Below are 17,933 nucleotides of genomic sequence, written 5' to 3' on the forward strand. Positions count from 1 at the left end.
TTTCATTATAGTGTTTGGAATATGTCCACTTTGAGAATCAGGTGCTCAACGTTAAAAGTTTATATTTATTTACTTATTTATGGCATTTTAGCCCACATTAAACATGAATTAGGGTGTTTTGTGGCTCTACATGAGAATTGTGATGATATGATCCCTTGTTTCATATTGTTGACGGTCTGCATTTTCCGTATGGGTGGTATATTGGTGTATTAGGTTCTGCCCAGTGTAATATTTATGGTACAGTAAGGTTCTGAGTGTGTTTTTGCACAAAGTTGTGCATAGTGTTTTGCAGTTGAGCTATTGTGGTTAGTATATGCTTTGAGCAACCACTTTATTCTTTGACATATGATACATATCTAATATCTAAATTTAATAAAAAGTATTGTGACTTTTATTTTTATTTTTTTTTTCTGTGTTATCAGACAATTATGGATTTAAGCTCCACCCCCACCTCTAACCCCGCCCCCTTTAGCCTCCCCAAATAGTGGGCCACCGACCGCCTATGCCTGAGCAATTCACATTCAGTGCATGGTGTATTAGCAGGCTGGGTTGGGTATTGTCAGTCCCTCCCCTCCCTTCAGCAGAGGTAGGAGAAGAGCACCCCCGCCAAAGCAAGCTATAAATCATCACCCTCACTTTCAAGTGCTGTCACAGTTTCTCCCGACTTCTGAAGATCAGCCTGCAAAGCTGACACTTGAGACTTCTGAAGATCAGCCTGCAACTTGAGCCGAAGCAGACCTAAGTCATACATCAGGGCATCCTTCCAAGCAAAGAAGGTACAGCTGAGCTCTGAGAGTGCCGCCACAGTAAAACGGCTTTTACACTGCAAAACATAGTTAAAAACTGTCAAATAGGCAGAAGAACTTCAGGAGAACCCCCCCACCCCCAAAACAACTGAAGTAAAGAGTCCAGTGAGGTGTGCTGTTTAGACTTTCCCAGAGCTATTGGGGGGGGGGGGGGGCAGCCCAGAGAAACACAGAGATTTCTAGCTCAGATAAGAGACTGAGTTGCCATTATCCAAGGACAACAATTACCTGTTATTATCTCTGCCTTTTTGCTGCTTAATTGTTATTTTTATATCTTATTCTCAATTTGTCAAATTGTTCTTCTGCACTGTAGCCTTACTACAGATTTATGTAAGCCCCTTTGAGTCTGCTATCAGTGGAAAATGTGGGATATAAATGTAATAACAAATAAATTTTAAAAGACTACTACTACTACTACTTAACATTTCTAAAGCTCACAGCAAGCAGTGCCAGAAACCAGAAAGTAACAGGTTAAGGCAGTGGGAAAAAAAACCACAGACCCTGAAAGCTTTAGCTAACAGCTTAGATACGGCAATAAAACTCAGGCAACAGCTGGAAGCTGTAAATCAGAGAAAGAGACAAAAAATCCTCACTTAGCCAGCACAGAATGAAATCCAGCAAAAACTAACGAGCTGCCACTAATTAAGACAGAGAACCAAACGAGTTACCTCAATTATATAAGAATTAAGGGCAAGATGCATCAACTAAACGTAAAAAATCTAAAACGTTAAAGTCCTTAACGAATTTGAAAAAACAAAGAATGCACCAAAAAAACAAGTCGCACATGTTCGGTGCGGTATTAAAAAGTACAATGTATCAAAGATTCGTAATCCCCGTCGGTAATCCGCCCCTAAAGCATGCGCAGAGCAGCCAAGCGTTATGCTGGCTGCTCTGCGCATGCCACAAACGTCAAAACAACAACAACAACAAAAAAACACAAACACGTGGCTACCCGCTTCCCCCTGCATTAAATAGAAAACTAACAACTTGCTGTCTCAGCATCGGACACTGTTCTATCAGCCACTGACATTTACTCCTTAAAGCAGCATCATTCCTTTGAAAGTGGTTTTGGCTTGAGGATCAGGAGGGGGCAAAGGTGCTCGTCAGGAGTGTCCTGTATGGACGGCCTTCCCCCCCCCCCCCCCCCCGCTGCTCCCCGCTTCCCCCTGCATGAAAACTCCAAATTTTAGCAGCCCCAGCCTCTCTACCACAGCTCCGCCTCCCGCCATCCTCCGCCCCATGCCCCGCCCCCGCCCCTGAGGTCATCGCTGCCGCTCCCCCCCTCTGCATTACCGGTCCGTGCAGCGCCTCTCACCTCTGTGTGAAGGCACTGCACGGGCAAGAGGAACAGCAGATCGCCGTCAGTCTTCTTCAGGACGTCTCTCTCCCTTTCCTGACCTGGGCCTGCCCCCCGTCTGACGTAGGTTACTTACGTCAGACGGGGACGGGCCCAGGTCAGGGAAGGAGAGAGATGTCCTGAAGACTGGCGGCGATCTGATGTTCCTCTTGCCCGTGCAGCGCCTTCACACAGAGATAAGAGGCGCTGCGCGGGCCTGGTAATGCGGAGGGGGGCCCGGTGGAGGGGGGGAGGGGCGGCGGGGCACGGGGCGGAGGATGGCGGGAGGCAGAGCTGTGGGAGAGTAGAGAGAAAGGACAGGAAGGGAGGGGGGGCCTGCTAAAATTTGGAGTTTTTGTGCAGGTGGAAGTGGGGGAAGCGGGGGGGGGGGGGGGGCAAGGCCGTCCATATAGGATGCTCCAGACGAGCGCCTTTGCCCCCTCCCGTTCGATTTTTTTTTTGTTGGCTTTGTTAATGCAGGGGGAAGCCTAGGAAGTACTGCATCCACCTTGTCGTTCTTTATTGGTAGCGTTTTTATTTAATCTCACTTTTAAACATGCCAGCTTGGATTTGTATGCTGCAGGGGGAAGCGGGGAGTGACAGCTCAGGCCTTAACGACAGCTCTGACCTCACATTAAATATTTTGCGGTAAATGAATCGGTGCAATCGTCGGTATGGTTAGTGCATTCCGAATCGCCCACATTTCAATGGTAGTCACTCGTTTACATTCCGTTTTCATTAGCTGCTAGCTTCATCGGAAAAAGGCCTTTAATGCATGCTAGGGTTGAAAATTTCTTTGTTAAAGGGTCGTTAAAGTTTAGTGCATCTTGACCTGAGACCGAGACGTGCCCCATTATGTAACACGGGATCAAATCCAAAACTACCAATTAGTATTGGAAATGGACGAGCTGCCCTATTATGTAGGCATGCTCCTAGAGGTACTATATATCAGAGAACATTACAAGATAGCAATGCTATGAACTCGTGTATAGGGGGCGTACCTCTTTATATCCCAGTGACAAGGTAGCTGTGCTGGAAAAATGAACCATGCAACAGGTGAAATATATTATTGTTTATTATATAAAGAATATATATATATATATATATATATATATAAACAGTACTGAAGCAAGTGCCAAGCAAAATACAAAATAACTTGTTATAAAAACAGATTATCACCAGAATAGATAATACAATCTCATTATCCTAACAGGCTAACTTGTCGTATGCAAAATACAGTTAGCAGCTGAATACACAGACCAGAAGTCCTGACGTAAACCTATCTGTCTCAGATAAAACTAAGGACTAACTATCCCTGAGACCATAGGAAATATATATCCTGTTATTTCACCCTGCTGTCTGTCACAGACTCCTAATGGTAGAGCAGCGGAATTTTCCTCTGACTCGAGCTGACAACTTCAGCGAGCCTCCCAGTCCAGGAATAGGGTCCAAGAGTTGAATTCTGGATGCAAATGGTACAGTCTTAGATAAGGCCTTATGGTAGCTCAGCTAACCTTGAGATTGTTACAAGGTATGCAGTTCACTGATGTTAGGAAAATCAGTCTCTGGCTCTTCCAAGCGTTCCATTCATCTGCCAGTTGTCTGGTGGTCTCTTCCTAACTCCTACTCTCTCATTCTTCAGTCCAAACCTTTGGCATCAAAGCCTCAGATGATACCTGTGGACCAATCACATACGATGACATCATGTCCAGCCAGCTGCAAGGTCAAGAAGCGATCCTTTGTTAAAGATAGCATGCAAACTACCTGGATGATTGCATATTCCAGTTGCCGTGTCTCTCTCTCCCCCAATGTTCCCAGGAGATAACGGCTAATTGGCAACAAAGAATATGTCCTTGCAGAGCCGTAGCGAGGGGAGCTTGACACCCGGGGCGGGTTTCCGCTGCTGCGCACCCCCCCCCCCAGGTACAGCACGGCGCACCCTCCTCCCGCTGGAGCGCATACCTCCCCCCCCCCCCGAGCGCATACCTGATGTGAGGGACGGGCGTGAGGGCCGATCCCCCCCGACTGCACTTGCTGGGGTGTGTCGGCTCCGCGCTGATTCACTGCATACTCTCTGTCCCGGAACAGGAAGTAACCTGTTCCGGGTAGAGAGGGCAGTGCACCACGCGGACCGACACCCCCCAGCGTCATGGCACCCGGGCGGACCGCCCCCCCCCTTCCTACGCCACTGTGTCCTTGGATGAAGTAATCTTGCAATGCTCCGCAGTACTTTTCCTTTCTGTAACCAAGCTGATCTCTAAAAGTTACAGATGTACTCAGGTCACAGGCTGTAGAATCCATGTTGTTAAGAATGGTTCAGGCTTGTATAGGCCAAGACCAGCAAAAGTGAGATCTCAGATAAATAACCCTACAATTCTCTGGTGTACTGTGAGGGTTGCCTTCTGACTGAAGCTTTTATTACACTCAGTAAAGTTAAAGGGTTTCATTCCTGTGTGGATTCTCTGGTGTATTGTGAGGTTTACCTTCCGACTGAAACTTTTATTACACTCAGTGCAATTAAAGGGTTTCATTCTTGTGTGGACTCTCTGGTGTATTTTGAGGTGTGCCTTCTGCCTGAAGCTTTTAATACACTCAGTACAGTTAAAGGGTTTCATTCCTGTGTGGATTCTCTGGTGTAATATGAGGTATGCCTTCTGACTGAAGCTTTTATTACACTCAGTACAATTAAAGGGTTTGATTCCTGTGTGGATTCTCTGGTGTATTGTGAGGTTTACCTTCCGACTGAAACTTTTATTACATTCGGTGCAATTAAAGGGTTTCATTCTTGTGTGGACTCTCTGGTGTATTTTGAGGTTTGCCTTCTGCCTGAAGCTTTTATTACATTCCGTACAGTTAAAAGGTTTCATTCCTGTGTGGATTCTCTGGTGTAATGTGAGGTATGCCTTCTGACTGAAGCTTTTATTACACTCGGTACAATTAAAGGGTTTGATTCCTGTGTGGATTCTCTGGTGGATTGTGAGGCTTGCCTTCTGACTGAAGCTTTTACTACACTCAGTACAATTAAAGGGTTTGATTCCTGTGTGGATTCTCTGGTGTATTGTGAGGTTTGCCTTCTGCTTGAAGCTTTTATTACACTCAGTGCAGTGAAAGGGTTTCAGTTCTGTGTGGACTCGCCAGTGCGTTTGGAGTGTTCCCTTCTCAGTAAAACTTTTACCACACTTGGAACATGTAAATGGTTTCACTCCCGTGTGGCTTTTCTGGTGTGTCGTGAGGTGTGCCTTCTGACTGAAGCTTTTATTACACTCGGTACAATTAAAGGGTTTCATTCCTGTGTGGATTCTCTGGTGTCTTGTGAGGTTTGCCTTCTGCCTGAAGCTTTTATTACACTCAGTGCAGTTAAAGGGTTTAATTCCTGTGTGGATTCTCTGGTGTACTGTGAGGGTTGCCTTCTGATTGAAGCTTTTATTACACTCAGTGCAGTGAAAAGGTTTCTGTCCCGTGTGGATTCTACAGTGGCTTTGGAATGTTCCCCTGTCAGTGAAACGTTTATCACACTCAGAACATGCAAAAGGCTTCAGTCTTGTGTGGATTTTCTGGTGCATCAACATGTTATTCTTCAACCTAAAGCTTTTGCCACAGTCAGTGCATAGAAATCGTTTTAATCCTGAATGGATTCTCTGGTGGATGGTGAGTTTCCCTGTGGCAGTGAAGCTTTTATCACATTCAGTACTGGAAACTAGTGTCTCTCCTATGTGGAATTTTGCATTTCTTATGAAGTTTTCTTTCTGATTGAAGCTTTTGTTACAATCAGGATATGAAGATAATCCTCTCATCAGTGTTGTTTTCTGGTGTTTTGTAATGTTTTCTCCATTGGTAGAGCTATTCCCATATTCTTTACTTGTATACACCAGCTCTTCCTTCCTACTGAAATCTTTCCCACACTCAGATGTAGAAAGTGTCTCTTTTATGCACTTTTTCTGTTGTTCTTTTAGTTCTCTCTTTTGACGGACGTTTTTCGCATAGTTTGTACATGTAGATGGTCTATTTTCAGTATCAGAACTAGGATGTGATTTCGGAGTTAAATGATTGCTGAGGAATATCTCACAAATATCACAGAAACCCTTTGATCTCTCATCTGGTTTGTCTGCTTTTTCCCTGTCTGGATGATATCACTGGTACTGTTTCAACACAGAGCTGAGCCTCCTGTTGATGTTTTTGTTTATTTTGATGTTTTCCCTTTTCCTCCCCAGTCAGAGCAGGAAGGAGGCTCCTCTTTCTCTCTTTCTGATAACATCTTTTCCCCTTTAGACTTCTCAATGAGCTTCCAGTTATGTGGCTTGTTTTACTGTTTCTGGGATAATCTTTTTCTAAAAAAATAAAAAAATATAAAAGAGCATTGTAAAATATTGTAGGAGACAATTTAACCAGTTCAGTAATAACATAACCCTTCATATTTTTTATATGTATACATAAATGGCAATTTCCTACATTGTATCATCCTCTCCTCTTGTGTTCACATGCACACTTTGTGGCAATTGGCTAATTCCTTATCAGTAAAGCGTGATCACAGCGTGGAAAACCAGCTAACAAATAAGTAGTATGAAACACCTGGTGTCCTTCCTCTCTGAACACATATTTCCGTTGGAATATCTTGGAGTCTGCAGATTCCTCAGTCTCTCATCACCACCAAGGTTATATCCATGTGTATCTGCCATATAGGGGCCGCAAAGCCTCAGTTCCTCCTAAGTGTCACCTTGACATGTAACATGTACTTTCCATTTCCTGAGAAAGCACTGTAGCTTACATGCAGCTGCAGGAAGGAACTCAAAATATGCTGACGACAGCAAAGCAAGGAATACTGAGGGCCAGCAGAGCCATATTACAGGCCTAGTATAGGAAGGAATATACACTGATAGTATCTGAGGATCCGAAGGTGACAAATTAGTGTGTCAAGGCGGTGGCTATAGCCAGAAGGATGCTAGGCTGCATAAAGAGAACTATAACCAGCAGAAGTGGGTGCTGATGCCCCTGTACAAGTCATTGGTGAGGCCCCACCTGGAGTATTGTGTTCAGTTTTGGAGGCTGTATCTAGCTAAAGATGTAAGAAAAGTTGAAGCGCTCCAAAGAAGGCAACAAAAATGATATGGGGATTACGCCAAAAGACGTATGAGAACAGACTGGAAAACCTGAATATGTACCCTAGAGGAGAGGAGGGACAGAGGAGATATGATACAGACGTTTAAATACTTGAAAGGTATTAATATAGAAATAAATCTGTTCCAGAGAAGGGAAAATGGTATAACTACAGGACATGATTACTTAGGAGTAATGTCAGAAAATGATTTTTAACAGAGAGGATGGTTGATTCCTGGAACGCCCTCAAGAGGTAGGTGGTGGAGAAGAGAACTGTAGCGGAATGTTGTGGGATGAACACAGAGGATCTCTAATTAGAAAATGAATGGTATAAAAAACAAAGCTTAAAGGTTTGCATATGTGTTTGCAAGTCAAGTGCTACTTAGATGGCAACTCTGGCTATATCAACTAAGGCAAGTGCTGGGCTGTTTTGCAAGGACGTCCAAATCGCAACTTGGACATCCTTTCAAAAATGCCCCTCCACATCAACTAAGACTGGTGCTGGGGCTGGCTTGTACGGTCTGAGTCCCGTTTGATGTTGATTCTACTTTTTAAATTATATATATATTGTTATTTGCAAGAAGTCTTTATTATGCAGTGAAACTTGACATTAACAGCATAGAAATTGGTACACATGGTTATCAGTGGTAAAGCAATGTTCCGATTCTGGTACTTAACGTCAAGTATTCCTCCTACCTTTACGGCATACAACAGTTTCAACTTTTCATCAATAACATAACAGTACTTCAAACATTTTTAAAATTTTGAATTGAAAGTTACCCCCCATCCCCTCCCTCCCCCCTCCCCCCTCACCCAGAAGGCACTGTTAACTGAATTCAGTCAGTTTGATCACTCCACAAAAAAAAAAAAAAAAAAGAGTATATCACAGAGCATCTTCAGGAATTTGATTCCATACTAATTGCCCTTTCCCCAGTTGGTGCTTACGCTCAGCCAAAAGTCTCTCCATCTCTCTCACATAACTCAGTTTATAAAGCCACTTAGGTATCGGAGGTACTCCCTCCCGCCGCCAACAGGAAGCTACAACCACCCTCGCTGTGCCAACCATGTGATTCAACAACTTCTGCTGGTGCTGTGCTAGGCTTGCAATCCTAGCAGAAAAACAGGAACACCGCTGGAGCCCATGGAATTGCGCATCCCAAACCATCGCTGAAGCACCGCCCTCCAGAATGCTCTTACTTGTTACATCCCCACCATATGTGCCCCATGGTACCCCTGTGCCCACACTGTCGCCAGCATCCACCTGAGCAGTTTGGGAATATCCTCTGCAGATGTGCGGGTGTAAGATACCATCTGTGTAGCACCTTCACTGCGTTTTCCTGCAGAGGAGTATGAATAGACACCCCTCCACCGCCTTTCTTTCAATTCTCTCCCACTCGGACTCCCCAGGCCCATCCCCAATTCCTTCTCCCATCCCACCCTGTGTACACCGCTGCAGGCCGCTTGTTGGTTTATGTTTTGGTATAGATGACTTATCAAGCCCCGGGAGGAGGTAAGCTTCTCACAAATCTATTCTAAATCCAATTTCTTTCGCTGCATCACCTCCCGCACCGCTTGAGTCTGCAGAAAATGTGCCAGTTGACAATATGCAAACTCCCCTCCCTCTACCCCAGGGTATCTATCTTTTAAAGCTCCAAAAGATAACAATGAGTCATCTTCAAATACTGACCCCATGTTCTCACCCCTATCTCATACCAGCTAGTGAAGACCCCCCTGATATTACCCGGTAAAAACAGAGGGTTAAATGCAATGGAAGTACTCCGAGTCAATACACATTGTCTTTTAGGGAACAAACTATCCCAGTAACGAAGCGTTATAACCACCCAAGTTCCTTCACCCAAGGTGCGAAAGGGCCCGGGTAACCACATTAATGCGCTCAGCGGGGTCTCTCCCAATGAGCATTGCTCTATTTGCACCCATTGTCTATCCGGATATTCTTGGTACCACTCCAGTGCAGCCTTCCCTTGCGCCGCTCTGTAGTACCAGGTTAGACTGGGGACACCCAACCCCCCCCCCCCTTCTTCCTGTCCTTGTATAGTAAAGACCTCGCCAGCCTTGGCCGCTTTCCAGCCCAGATGAATCGCACTAGCTTATCTTGTAAATTGGTTAAAAAACGCCTGGGCATCATCACAGGCAGCACCTGAATAGATACAGCAAGCGTGTAGGATATTCATTTTAAGAATAGCTATTCTACCAAACCAAGAGAATGCCATATCTCCCCATCTCTCCAGATCCTCCCCGATATTTTACCTAGTCCCTTATAATTTGCATAAAGAGTTCAGAGAGATCTCTGGTCAGATTCACCCCCAGGTATCTAATTTGCTTATGAGCCCACCAGAATGGGGAGGAGCTCTTTAAAGACTCCACCACATCCGCTGTAAGTGTAACATTTAGAGCTTCAGATTTTGCCATATTGACCTTGATCCAGACACTGCGGAATAATCATCTATCATTCGCTCAGTTATGGAAATGTAGACTGCGGATGAGTCACTAAGAGCAGAACATCATCTGCGAAGAGAGCCATTTTATGAACTCTGTCCGCAATCCGCACTCCTGATATATTTGGGTCTGATCGTATCTGGGCCGCGAACGGCTCCATCACCATAGCAAACAGTAAAGGTGACAGAGGACACCCCTGCCTAGTCCCCTGGTACAGATTAAATAAATCTGGATTACCCCCATTAATCCGGACACAAGCCCTTGGAGACTAATAAAAGGCCTGAATCCATCTCCTAAACTGCACTCCAAACCCATATTCTCCGAGACCTGGTGCATGAACGGCCAGTGAACCCGGTCGAATGCTTTTCCTTTCCGCGTCCAGGCTTAAAAGATATAGCGTTTCTGATTTCTGATAGCCAATGCATAATGTCTACCACCCTCCTAATATCATCCATAGCTTTTCGATGAGAGACAAAACCTACCTGGTCTGGATGGATAGCATTGGAAGGACCGGGGCCAAACGGCTAGCCAGTACCTTGGCCAAGATTTTTACATCTGCATTTAACACCGATATAGGTCTATAGATCCACAATCTAAGTGATCTTTCCCTGGCTTTGGCAAGACTGCTATCCATGCCTCCATCATAGACAAAGGCAAAGACCCACCCCTCCCCACCTGATTAAACACGTCTGCCAAAAGAGGGGCTAATTCTGGGGCAAAGTGCTTATAGAACTCATTAGGCAATCTATCCAGACCAGGCGACCTACTAGATGGTAAGCTTCTAATAGCCTCTTGAATTTCCCGAGGGGTGACTGCTCATCCAACACCCGCTGTTGTTGATGGCTCAGGGAGGACAACTCACTTTCCCCAAATATTGTTCTATTAACTCCGGAGTTGGACTAGTTTCCGGGGTATACAAGGATTTATAAAATTCCCCAAATCTCTTACATATTTGCTCAGATTTTCCCAAGACCTTCCCACCTGCGTCCCTTATCTTTAATATAGTCCGCTCAACTTTTTGCCTACGCATCCTGATGGCTAAGAGACGCCCTAACCTTATTCGCACACTCATATGAGCTCACCCTGTTCTTCGCTTGCATCATATTGAGCTGCTCTAGGTAGATGGAGTCGAGCTGCAGTCTCTGGTCATTTAACTTCCTCAGGACCCATGCTGACCCAGTGGCCTTATGCTGAGCTTCTAATTGTCGATATTCTCAATATAGCTCGCTATTTGTGCTTTACGGGTTTTGGCTTTTTTGCTGGCCAACTGCAAGAAGTATCCCCTTGACACTGCCTTCATGGCATCCCATACTGTACCAAGAGAAGACACCGATTCCTGATTGAACTCAAGATATTCTTTTAGCATTGCCCTATATCCCACTACCGCTGCTTCCTCCCGCAAAAGGCCAGTGTTTAGTGTCCACCTCGTCTTTATTTTCTGCCCTTATATTGGGCAGTGTAACCCATATCGGAGAATGATCCGAAAGAGTCACACTGCCGATCCCCGCCTCTGGATCCCATTCCACCAGCGCAGCATCCAGCAGGAGGTAGTCTATACGAGAGTATGAGTGATGCACTGGGCAGTAGAATGTATAATCCCGCACCCTCTGATTATTGACCCTCCATAGGTCCACTGTACCAAGAGACTGTGCTAGGGATTTAAGCGTCAAAGAGTCCCTCTGCCCCTCACTGCTCATGGCTCCGGATTGGTCAAGGGCCTGGTTCATTACAGCATTAAAATCCCCTCCTATGACCAGAGAACCCTGCACAAATGTGGCCAAGGAATTTTCAGTCTCTCAAAGAACCCCGCCTGCCCCATGTTCGGTGCATAAATAGATGCAATTGTTAGATCCACTTGGTCAATTTTGATATGCAAGAAGATATAACGGCCGCCCGGGTCCCTTTTTACCTTAAGCACCTGCGCCCCCACAGTATTGTGTAACAGTATCGTCACCCCCCCCCCCTTTTTTGACCCTGCCGCAGAGGCAAAGTATGCCCCTGGATAGTCCGAGTGAGAGAGAAATTTTTCATATCTAGTCCTCAAATGTGTTTCCTGTAGCAAAACCACATGGGGCTTAAGCTGTCTCAACTCGGCAAACAGCTTCTGCCGTTTCTGAGGCATGTTCAGCCCTTTTACATTATAAGATATATCTTTAAGTCTTTGCCTGCCATTAAGTGATCCCCCAATGCTGGACAATTATCTCCTTCCAGATCTGCTCTGCATATTGCGGACTGTGCTACCCTCTGATACCCCATCATTCCCTCATCCCTCCCCTCCTGCCCTAGCCTCCCTCCACCCCACCCCGCCCTGTAAGACCCCTCCCAGTTCCAATCATTCTCATCAAATGAAGAACTACCTCCTCCAGTTGGGTTCTAAGGAAGTTCCCCACCATTCACACAGTTCCCAGCCAAACATCCATCTCTCCCCAATCCCTGCCCTATTTTTAACAAACTCCACTACTCTACCAACACCATCCCTCCCAACAACATCCCATTTCCCTTGCAAACCCTACATGCATCCAGTATATTGCATTAAAGGGTCCTCCCTCCAACAAGCCCGAATAGGCAACCCCAACTTACTGAGTTTAAACCACAAATACTTTAAGCCTCCTATATATACATCTATTTAGCAAGAATGATATATCTACCAGACTAGGAAAACAGACGCTAGGAAAAAATTCTCATCCGCTGTTCAGTTTCTTAAACACACAGTCCCGTCACCCCAGTCCACTTTATGCAATCCAGATCATCGCTCATGACCCACTCGCTTTGTGGATTCCGGGACTCTCTGCCGTCTTTGCAGCTTCACTCTGGTGGCTGGGTCACTGCTCCCGGAGGCACCCTAGCGGAGACCAAATCAGCAGCATGAAGAACCTCCCATGCTTCCTGCACAGTTTGCACCCTGTGCTTGTTGCCCTTCAAGCTAAAGTTCATGGAAAAGGGAAATCCCCATCTATACTGCGTTTGATGCTTGTTCAAAATCTCCAGCACCGTCTCATCTGTCTTCTCAACTGTAGCGTGTACTGTGACAGATCCTGGTAAACCTGGATCTGGATGCCATGAAACTCCAAGTTCTTCACCCGTCTAGCAGCCGCCAGGATTCTTCTTTAATGTCATATTTGTGAAACCGCACAATAATGTCGCGCGATTGCTGATCCTTGCGCGCACCCAGGGCTCTGTGAGCTCTATCCAACTCGCAGCTCATAACCTCTGCCTCAGAGTCCAACAGTTTAGAACACAAGGATTGTACTATCTCCGCCACATTCTCAGAGTCTCCGCCCTCAGGGACACCTCGGAACCGGAGGTTGTTTCTCCATCCCCTGTTCTCGAGGGTCGTCGAGTTTGTATTCTAATTGTGCGTTCTTTTGTTCCATCTCTTGCAGCTTGTTTGCATGGCTGATTAGGGACTCCCCGTGCTCATCTAATTTCAGCTCTGCCTCCTCCACCCTGCTGCCTAGCTCTCGAAGATCTGAGCTTAGCGTATCCATCCGCTCTAAGATTTCCTCTTTAGATTGCTTGATATCCGTTGGATAGTTGCTAGAAATTTACGAAGCTTGTTGGATATGCCGTTTCTCAGGGGAGGTGCTCGCGCTTTCCGACATAGACAGCGCGGAGTCCGAGTCCGACATGGACGCACGCTCCGGGGACTCATGCTGTTTAGCTGCCCTGTTCATCGAGCTTTTCTCTCCGTCTTGTCTGCCTCTTTTTTCTGGGTAGACGCAGCTTTATTCATATCTGCAGGTACTCAGAAGACAAATCCGTTCTCTATAACTGCGTATTTCGTTCGTTAAATTGCTATTTTTGCTAAAAAGTGGCATTGGGGAAGAGAGCTATGAGGCTAAGCCACCATGCGGTCCGATGACATCACTTCCTCTCCTCTAAATTATATATTTTTTAAAGAGTTTTTTAAATCCCATTTTGTAGCGATTTTGATGGGACGAGCCTGGCATTACATATGTTGGTTATCTCTGACAGCCACTTTAGCATTTTTTGGTGAAATTTTCATGCTGATTTTAAATTAGACAACAATGCTGTCATTTTATTTTGATTAATTACTATTTTTTACCTAAGAAGCTTAGATTTGTCTCAGTGCAAGTCTTGTTTTTAATTTTTTATTGTTTTTTGTGAATTATGCCCTGAATAGTGAGGATTCAAGACCCTGAACATGGAACCATTTAAAGGCACTCTGGGGCTTATTTTCAAAAGACAAAAATGTCTAAAAAGTGACATAAAGAGCATTTGGACAGTTTTCTCACAAAAACATCCAAATCAGTATTTTTGAAACACAGTGACGTCATCGAGCCTCGTTTTGATGCTGATTCTAGTTTTTAACTTATATATTTGTTTTTTTAAGAGTTTTTAAAATCACATTTGTTAGCAATTTTGATGGGGACCAGTCTGGCATTACATATCTATACTAGATTATCTCTGGCACCAGTTTTAGCATTTTTGGTGCGATTTTCACACTGCATTGAATTACACTAGACAACAACGTTATTTTATTTTGATTAATCATTATTTATTACCTAGGAAACTTAGATTAAGTCTCAGTACAAGTCTAGTTTCATTTTTATTGTTCTGTGTGGGTAATGCCCTGAACAATGAGGACTCATGACCCTTGACATGGAAATTTGGCCAGGTGCACTGAGCAAATGGACATGCATGCATCCAGAACACGTGCCTACATCAGCGTAGGTCACTTTTAGGCATGCCTTAGTAAAAGGTCCCTTTGCTTTGCATGTTATGGTATCTTTTTTTAACCATTTTATTATTTTCATGTACAAACAAGGCAGTAAGGAAAACGTTTCTAATACAAGATCGCTAACCAAAAATTTCATGACAGTTTCCCTCCCGTCACGTTCAAACTTATTCTTTTAACCTCCCCTCTCCCCCCCCCCTTCTCTCCTTCTCTACTTCAGTGTTTTCTTACTTCTATCTATTCCAACATTGCGTTATATTCGCTACTGTCCATCCTCATCCTCCTGGATCTATCCGCCGCTTTTGACACTGTCAATCATGACTTACTTCTTGCCACACTGTCCTCATTTGGGTTCCAGGCTCTGTCCTCTCCTGGTTCTCCTCCTATCTCTCCCACCGCACCTTCAAGTTCACTCTCATGATCTTCCTCCACCCCCATCCCTTATCTGTTGGTGTTCCCCAGGGATCGGTCCTTGGACCCCTTCTCTTCTCAATCTACACCTCTTCCCTGGGCTCCCTGATCTCATCTCATGGTTTCCAGTATCATCTCTATGCTGATGACACCCAACTGTATCTCTCCACACCAGACATCACCACGGAGACCCAGGCAAAGGTATCGGCCTGCTTATCCGACATTGCTGCCTGGATGTCCAACCGCCACCTGAAACTGAACATGTCCAAGACTGAGCTTATCGTCTTTCCACCAAAACCCACTTCTCCTCTTCCTCCACTTTCTATCTCAGTTGATAACACCCTCATCCTCCCCGTCTCATCTGCCCGCAACCTCGGAGTCATCTTTGACTCCTCTCTCTCTCCTTCTCTGCACATATCCAGCAGATAGCCAAGACCTGTCGCTTCTTCCTCTTTAACATCAGCAAAATTCGCCCTTTCCTCTCTGAACACACCACCCGAACTCTCGTCCACGCTCTCATTACCTCTCGCCTGGACTACTGCAACTTACTCCTCACCGGCCTCCCACTTAGCCATCTATCCCTCCTTCAGTCTGTTCAGAACTCTGCTGCACGTCTCATATTCCGCCAGAACCGATATACTCATATCACCCCTCTCCTCAGGTCACTTCACTGGCTTCCGATCAGATACCGCATTCAATTCAAGCTTCTCCTTCTTACCTACAAATGCACTCAGTCTGCTGCCCCTCACTATCTTTCTACCCTCATCTCCCCTTACGTTCCCGCCCGTAACCTCCGTTCACAGGATAAATCCCTCCTCTCAGTACCCTTCTCCACCACCGCCAACTCCAGGCTCCGCTCATTCTGCCTCGCCTCACCCTATGCTTGGAACAACCTTCCTGAACCCTTACGCCAAGCCCCCTCCCTGCCCGTCTTCTTTGCTTAAAGCCCACCTCTTCAATGCTGCGTTCGGCACCTAACCCTTACCGTTCAGTGAATCCAGACTGCCCCTATCGGACCGACCGTTCACTGGTCTATTAGATTGTAAGCTCTTTGAGCAGGGACTGTCTCTCTTTGTTAAATTGTACAGCGCTGCGTAACCCTAGTAGCGCTCTAGAAATGTTAAGTAGTAGTAGTAGTAGTAGTGGATGTGCTGTGAGGATTGCCATTGTTCATAAGATTTCCAAATGTTTTGGTGCTGCATCAATCGGCCGGTTCGCAGCGCAGTGAGTTTAGCCATCAGGCCAATGTAATCCAGTTTCTGCAGGACTCTCGGAAGACCAGGTAGCACAGGCTGCTTCCAAGCTGCTGCCAGGACCAGCTTGCTGGCCACAAACACTTGTCCAGCAAATTGATGTATTGAATTTTGGACTCCTTTAGGTTTGAAATGCAATAAACAGTGGTCCATTTTCATTGGGTAGCTCACCCCAGTGACCTCATGTAGGAATTTCAGTATCTCTCCCCAATAGGCCTGGGCATGTCTACAGGTCCACCAGATGTGAAACATATCACCTGTTGTGTCGCACTGTCACCAACATTTAGCTGAGCCAGTGCGAAACATTTTTACAATGCGGTGTGGAGTATAATACCAGCAGTATAATATTTTATGGCCATTTTCGACCATAGCACTGGAGATTGAAACTTTGAGCAGGGATCTAAATGCTAATTTCCATTGGGGAAACGTATATGTCACCCCCAGGGCATCACCCCATTTATTTAGATAATGTTCTATTGGGTTGGAGTATAGAAGTAGCGCTGCATAAAGTCGTGAAATGCTACCCCTGCCCTCCCCCCCCCTTCACTAAGCCATTTTCTACCTTTGTTTCTGATAGACTAAGTTCTCCCTTTGCCCGTCGGGTTAGGAAGTCTCGTACTTGGTAATACTGGAAAGCTTGTAGGGGGGACAGCCCGTGCTCTCTACGAAGCTCTTCAAAAGACAGCGTCCTACCCTCCTCCCACATTTGTCCTAATGTACATAATCCCATGTTCTCCCAACTGCAATAGGCTGTGTCCTCCCTGCCTGGCCCAAAATGAGGAGCAAATCTAAGATACATGTGGCGGAAGTATCTGCGTCCCAGGAAAAAGGTCTCTCGGACCTTACTCCAAGTAAGCAAAGGCCACTGCATCAATGGTGGGCATTGTTTTATTAATTCCTCTAACTCCTGTTTAGCCAGCCAGGGAATGGCCCTAAGCGGCCCATCCAGCCCTGTTCTATCTGCACCCCAATATTCCCCACCTCCGTGAACCATGCGGCTATGGCCCTCAAATGTGCTGCTTGGAAATATAGGGCAAAATAAGGAACCCCCATCCCCCCTCGCTCTTTAGGTTGGTACATGACTTCCCTTCGAACACACGGGGGTCTTTTTTTCCAGATGAAGGAAAACACCTTTCGCTGGAGGTTTCGTAGGAAACTATCAGGGATTGAAATTGGTAGTGCCATAAAGAGATAGAGCACCCTCGGGAGTATCACCATTTTGACTGAACTAATTCTCCCAACTCACGACAATTGCAGGCCATCCCACCTCTGTAGATCTTGGAAGAGTTTTCGTAGTGTCTCAGGGATGTTAACCCGAAAGAGCTCATCAATATTTCTCGGCATATTGACCCCAAGATAACGAATATATTGCGGTGCCCATCGGAATGGGGCTACTTCTTGCAGTCGGGATTTCTGTTCGGTAGAGATATTTATATCTAATGCCTCAGATTTGTCTAAATTAATTTTGAAACCTGAGACTCTCCCATAGGCATATAATATTTCTAGCACTCGCAGGAAGGAGGTCTCAGGGTCTCTCAGCATTAACAGAATGTCATCAGCAAAGAGAAGAGTTCGTGTTTCTAAGCCTCCCAGCCGTGGGCCTCTAATGTCAGGATATGCTCGAAGCCGTATCGCAAGTGGCTCCATCACAATGGCAAAAAGCAAAGGAGACAATGCACACCCCTGCCTTGTCCCTCTGTAAAGAAGGAAGGGTTCTGTAAGCCTACCGTTTAATCGTATTGAAGCTGTGGGAGTCTTATAGATTAGGTGGAGTCAGTTAATAAATCGCCCCGAGAATCCCATTTTAGCTAACACTCCAAACAGGAAGGCCCAACTCACTCTGTCAAACGCCTTTTCGGCGTCGAGTGACAAGATGC

General features: G+C 45.6%; 1 protein-coding gene across 1 annotated transcript in view; it reads right to left on the reverse strand.

Annotated features, from left to right (window-relative positions):
• Nucleotides 1-17,703, reverse strand: part of LOC115467915 (oocyte zinc finger protein XlCOF6-like) — a 37,432-nt gene extending 19,729 nt beyond the window's left edge. The window contains exons 1-2 of the mRNA XM_030199759.1: nt 17,303-17,703; nt 4,626-6,192 (exon numbers count right to left, since the gene is read on the reverse strand). Coding sequence (XP_030055619.1) covers nt 4,626-6,192; nt 17,303-17,703 — 1,968 coding nt within the window. The remainder of the gene's footprint in view (nt 1-4,625; nt 6,193-17,302) is intronic.
• Between the last annotated feature and the right edge of the window lie 230 nt (nt 17,704-17,933).

Source organism: Microcaecilia unicolor, chromosome 1 (genome assembly GCF_901765095.1).
Source record: "Microcaecilia unicolor chromosome 1, aMicUni1.1, whole genome shotgun sequence".
Taxonomy (NCBI): Eukaryota; Metazoa; Chordata; class Amphibia; order Gymnophiona; family Siphonopidae; genus Microcaecilia; species Microcaecilia unicolor.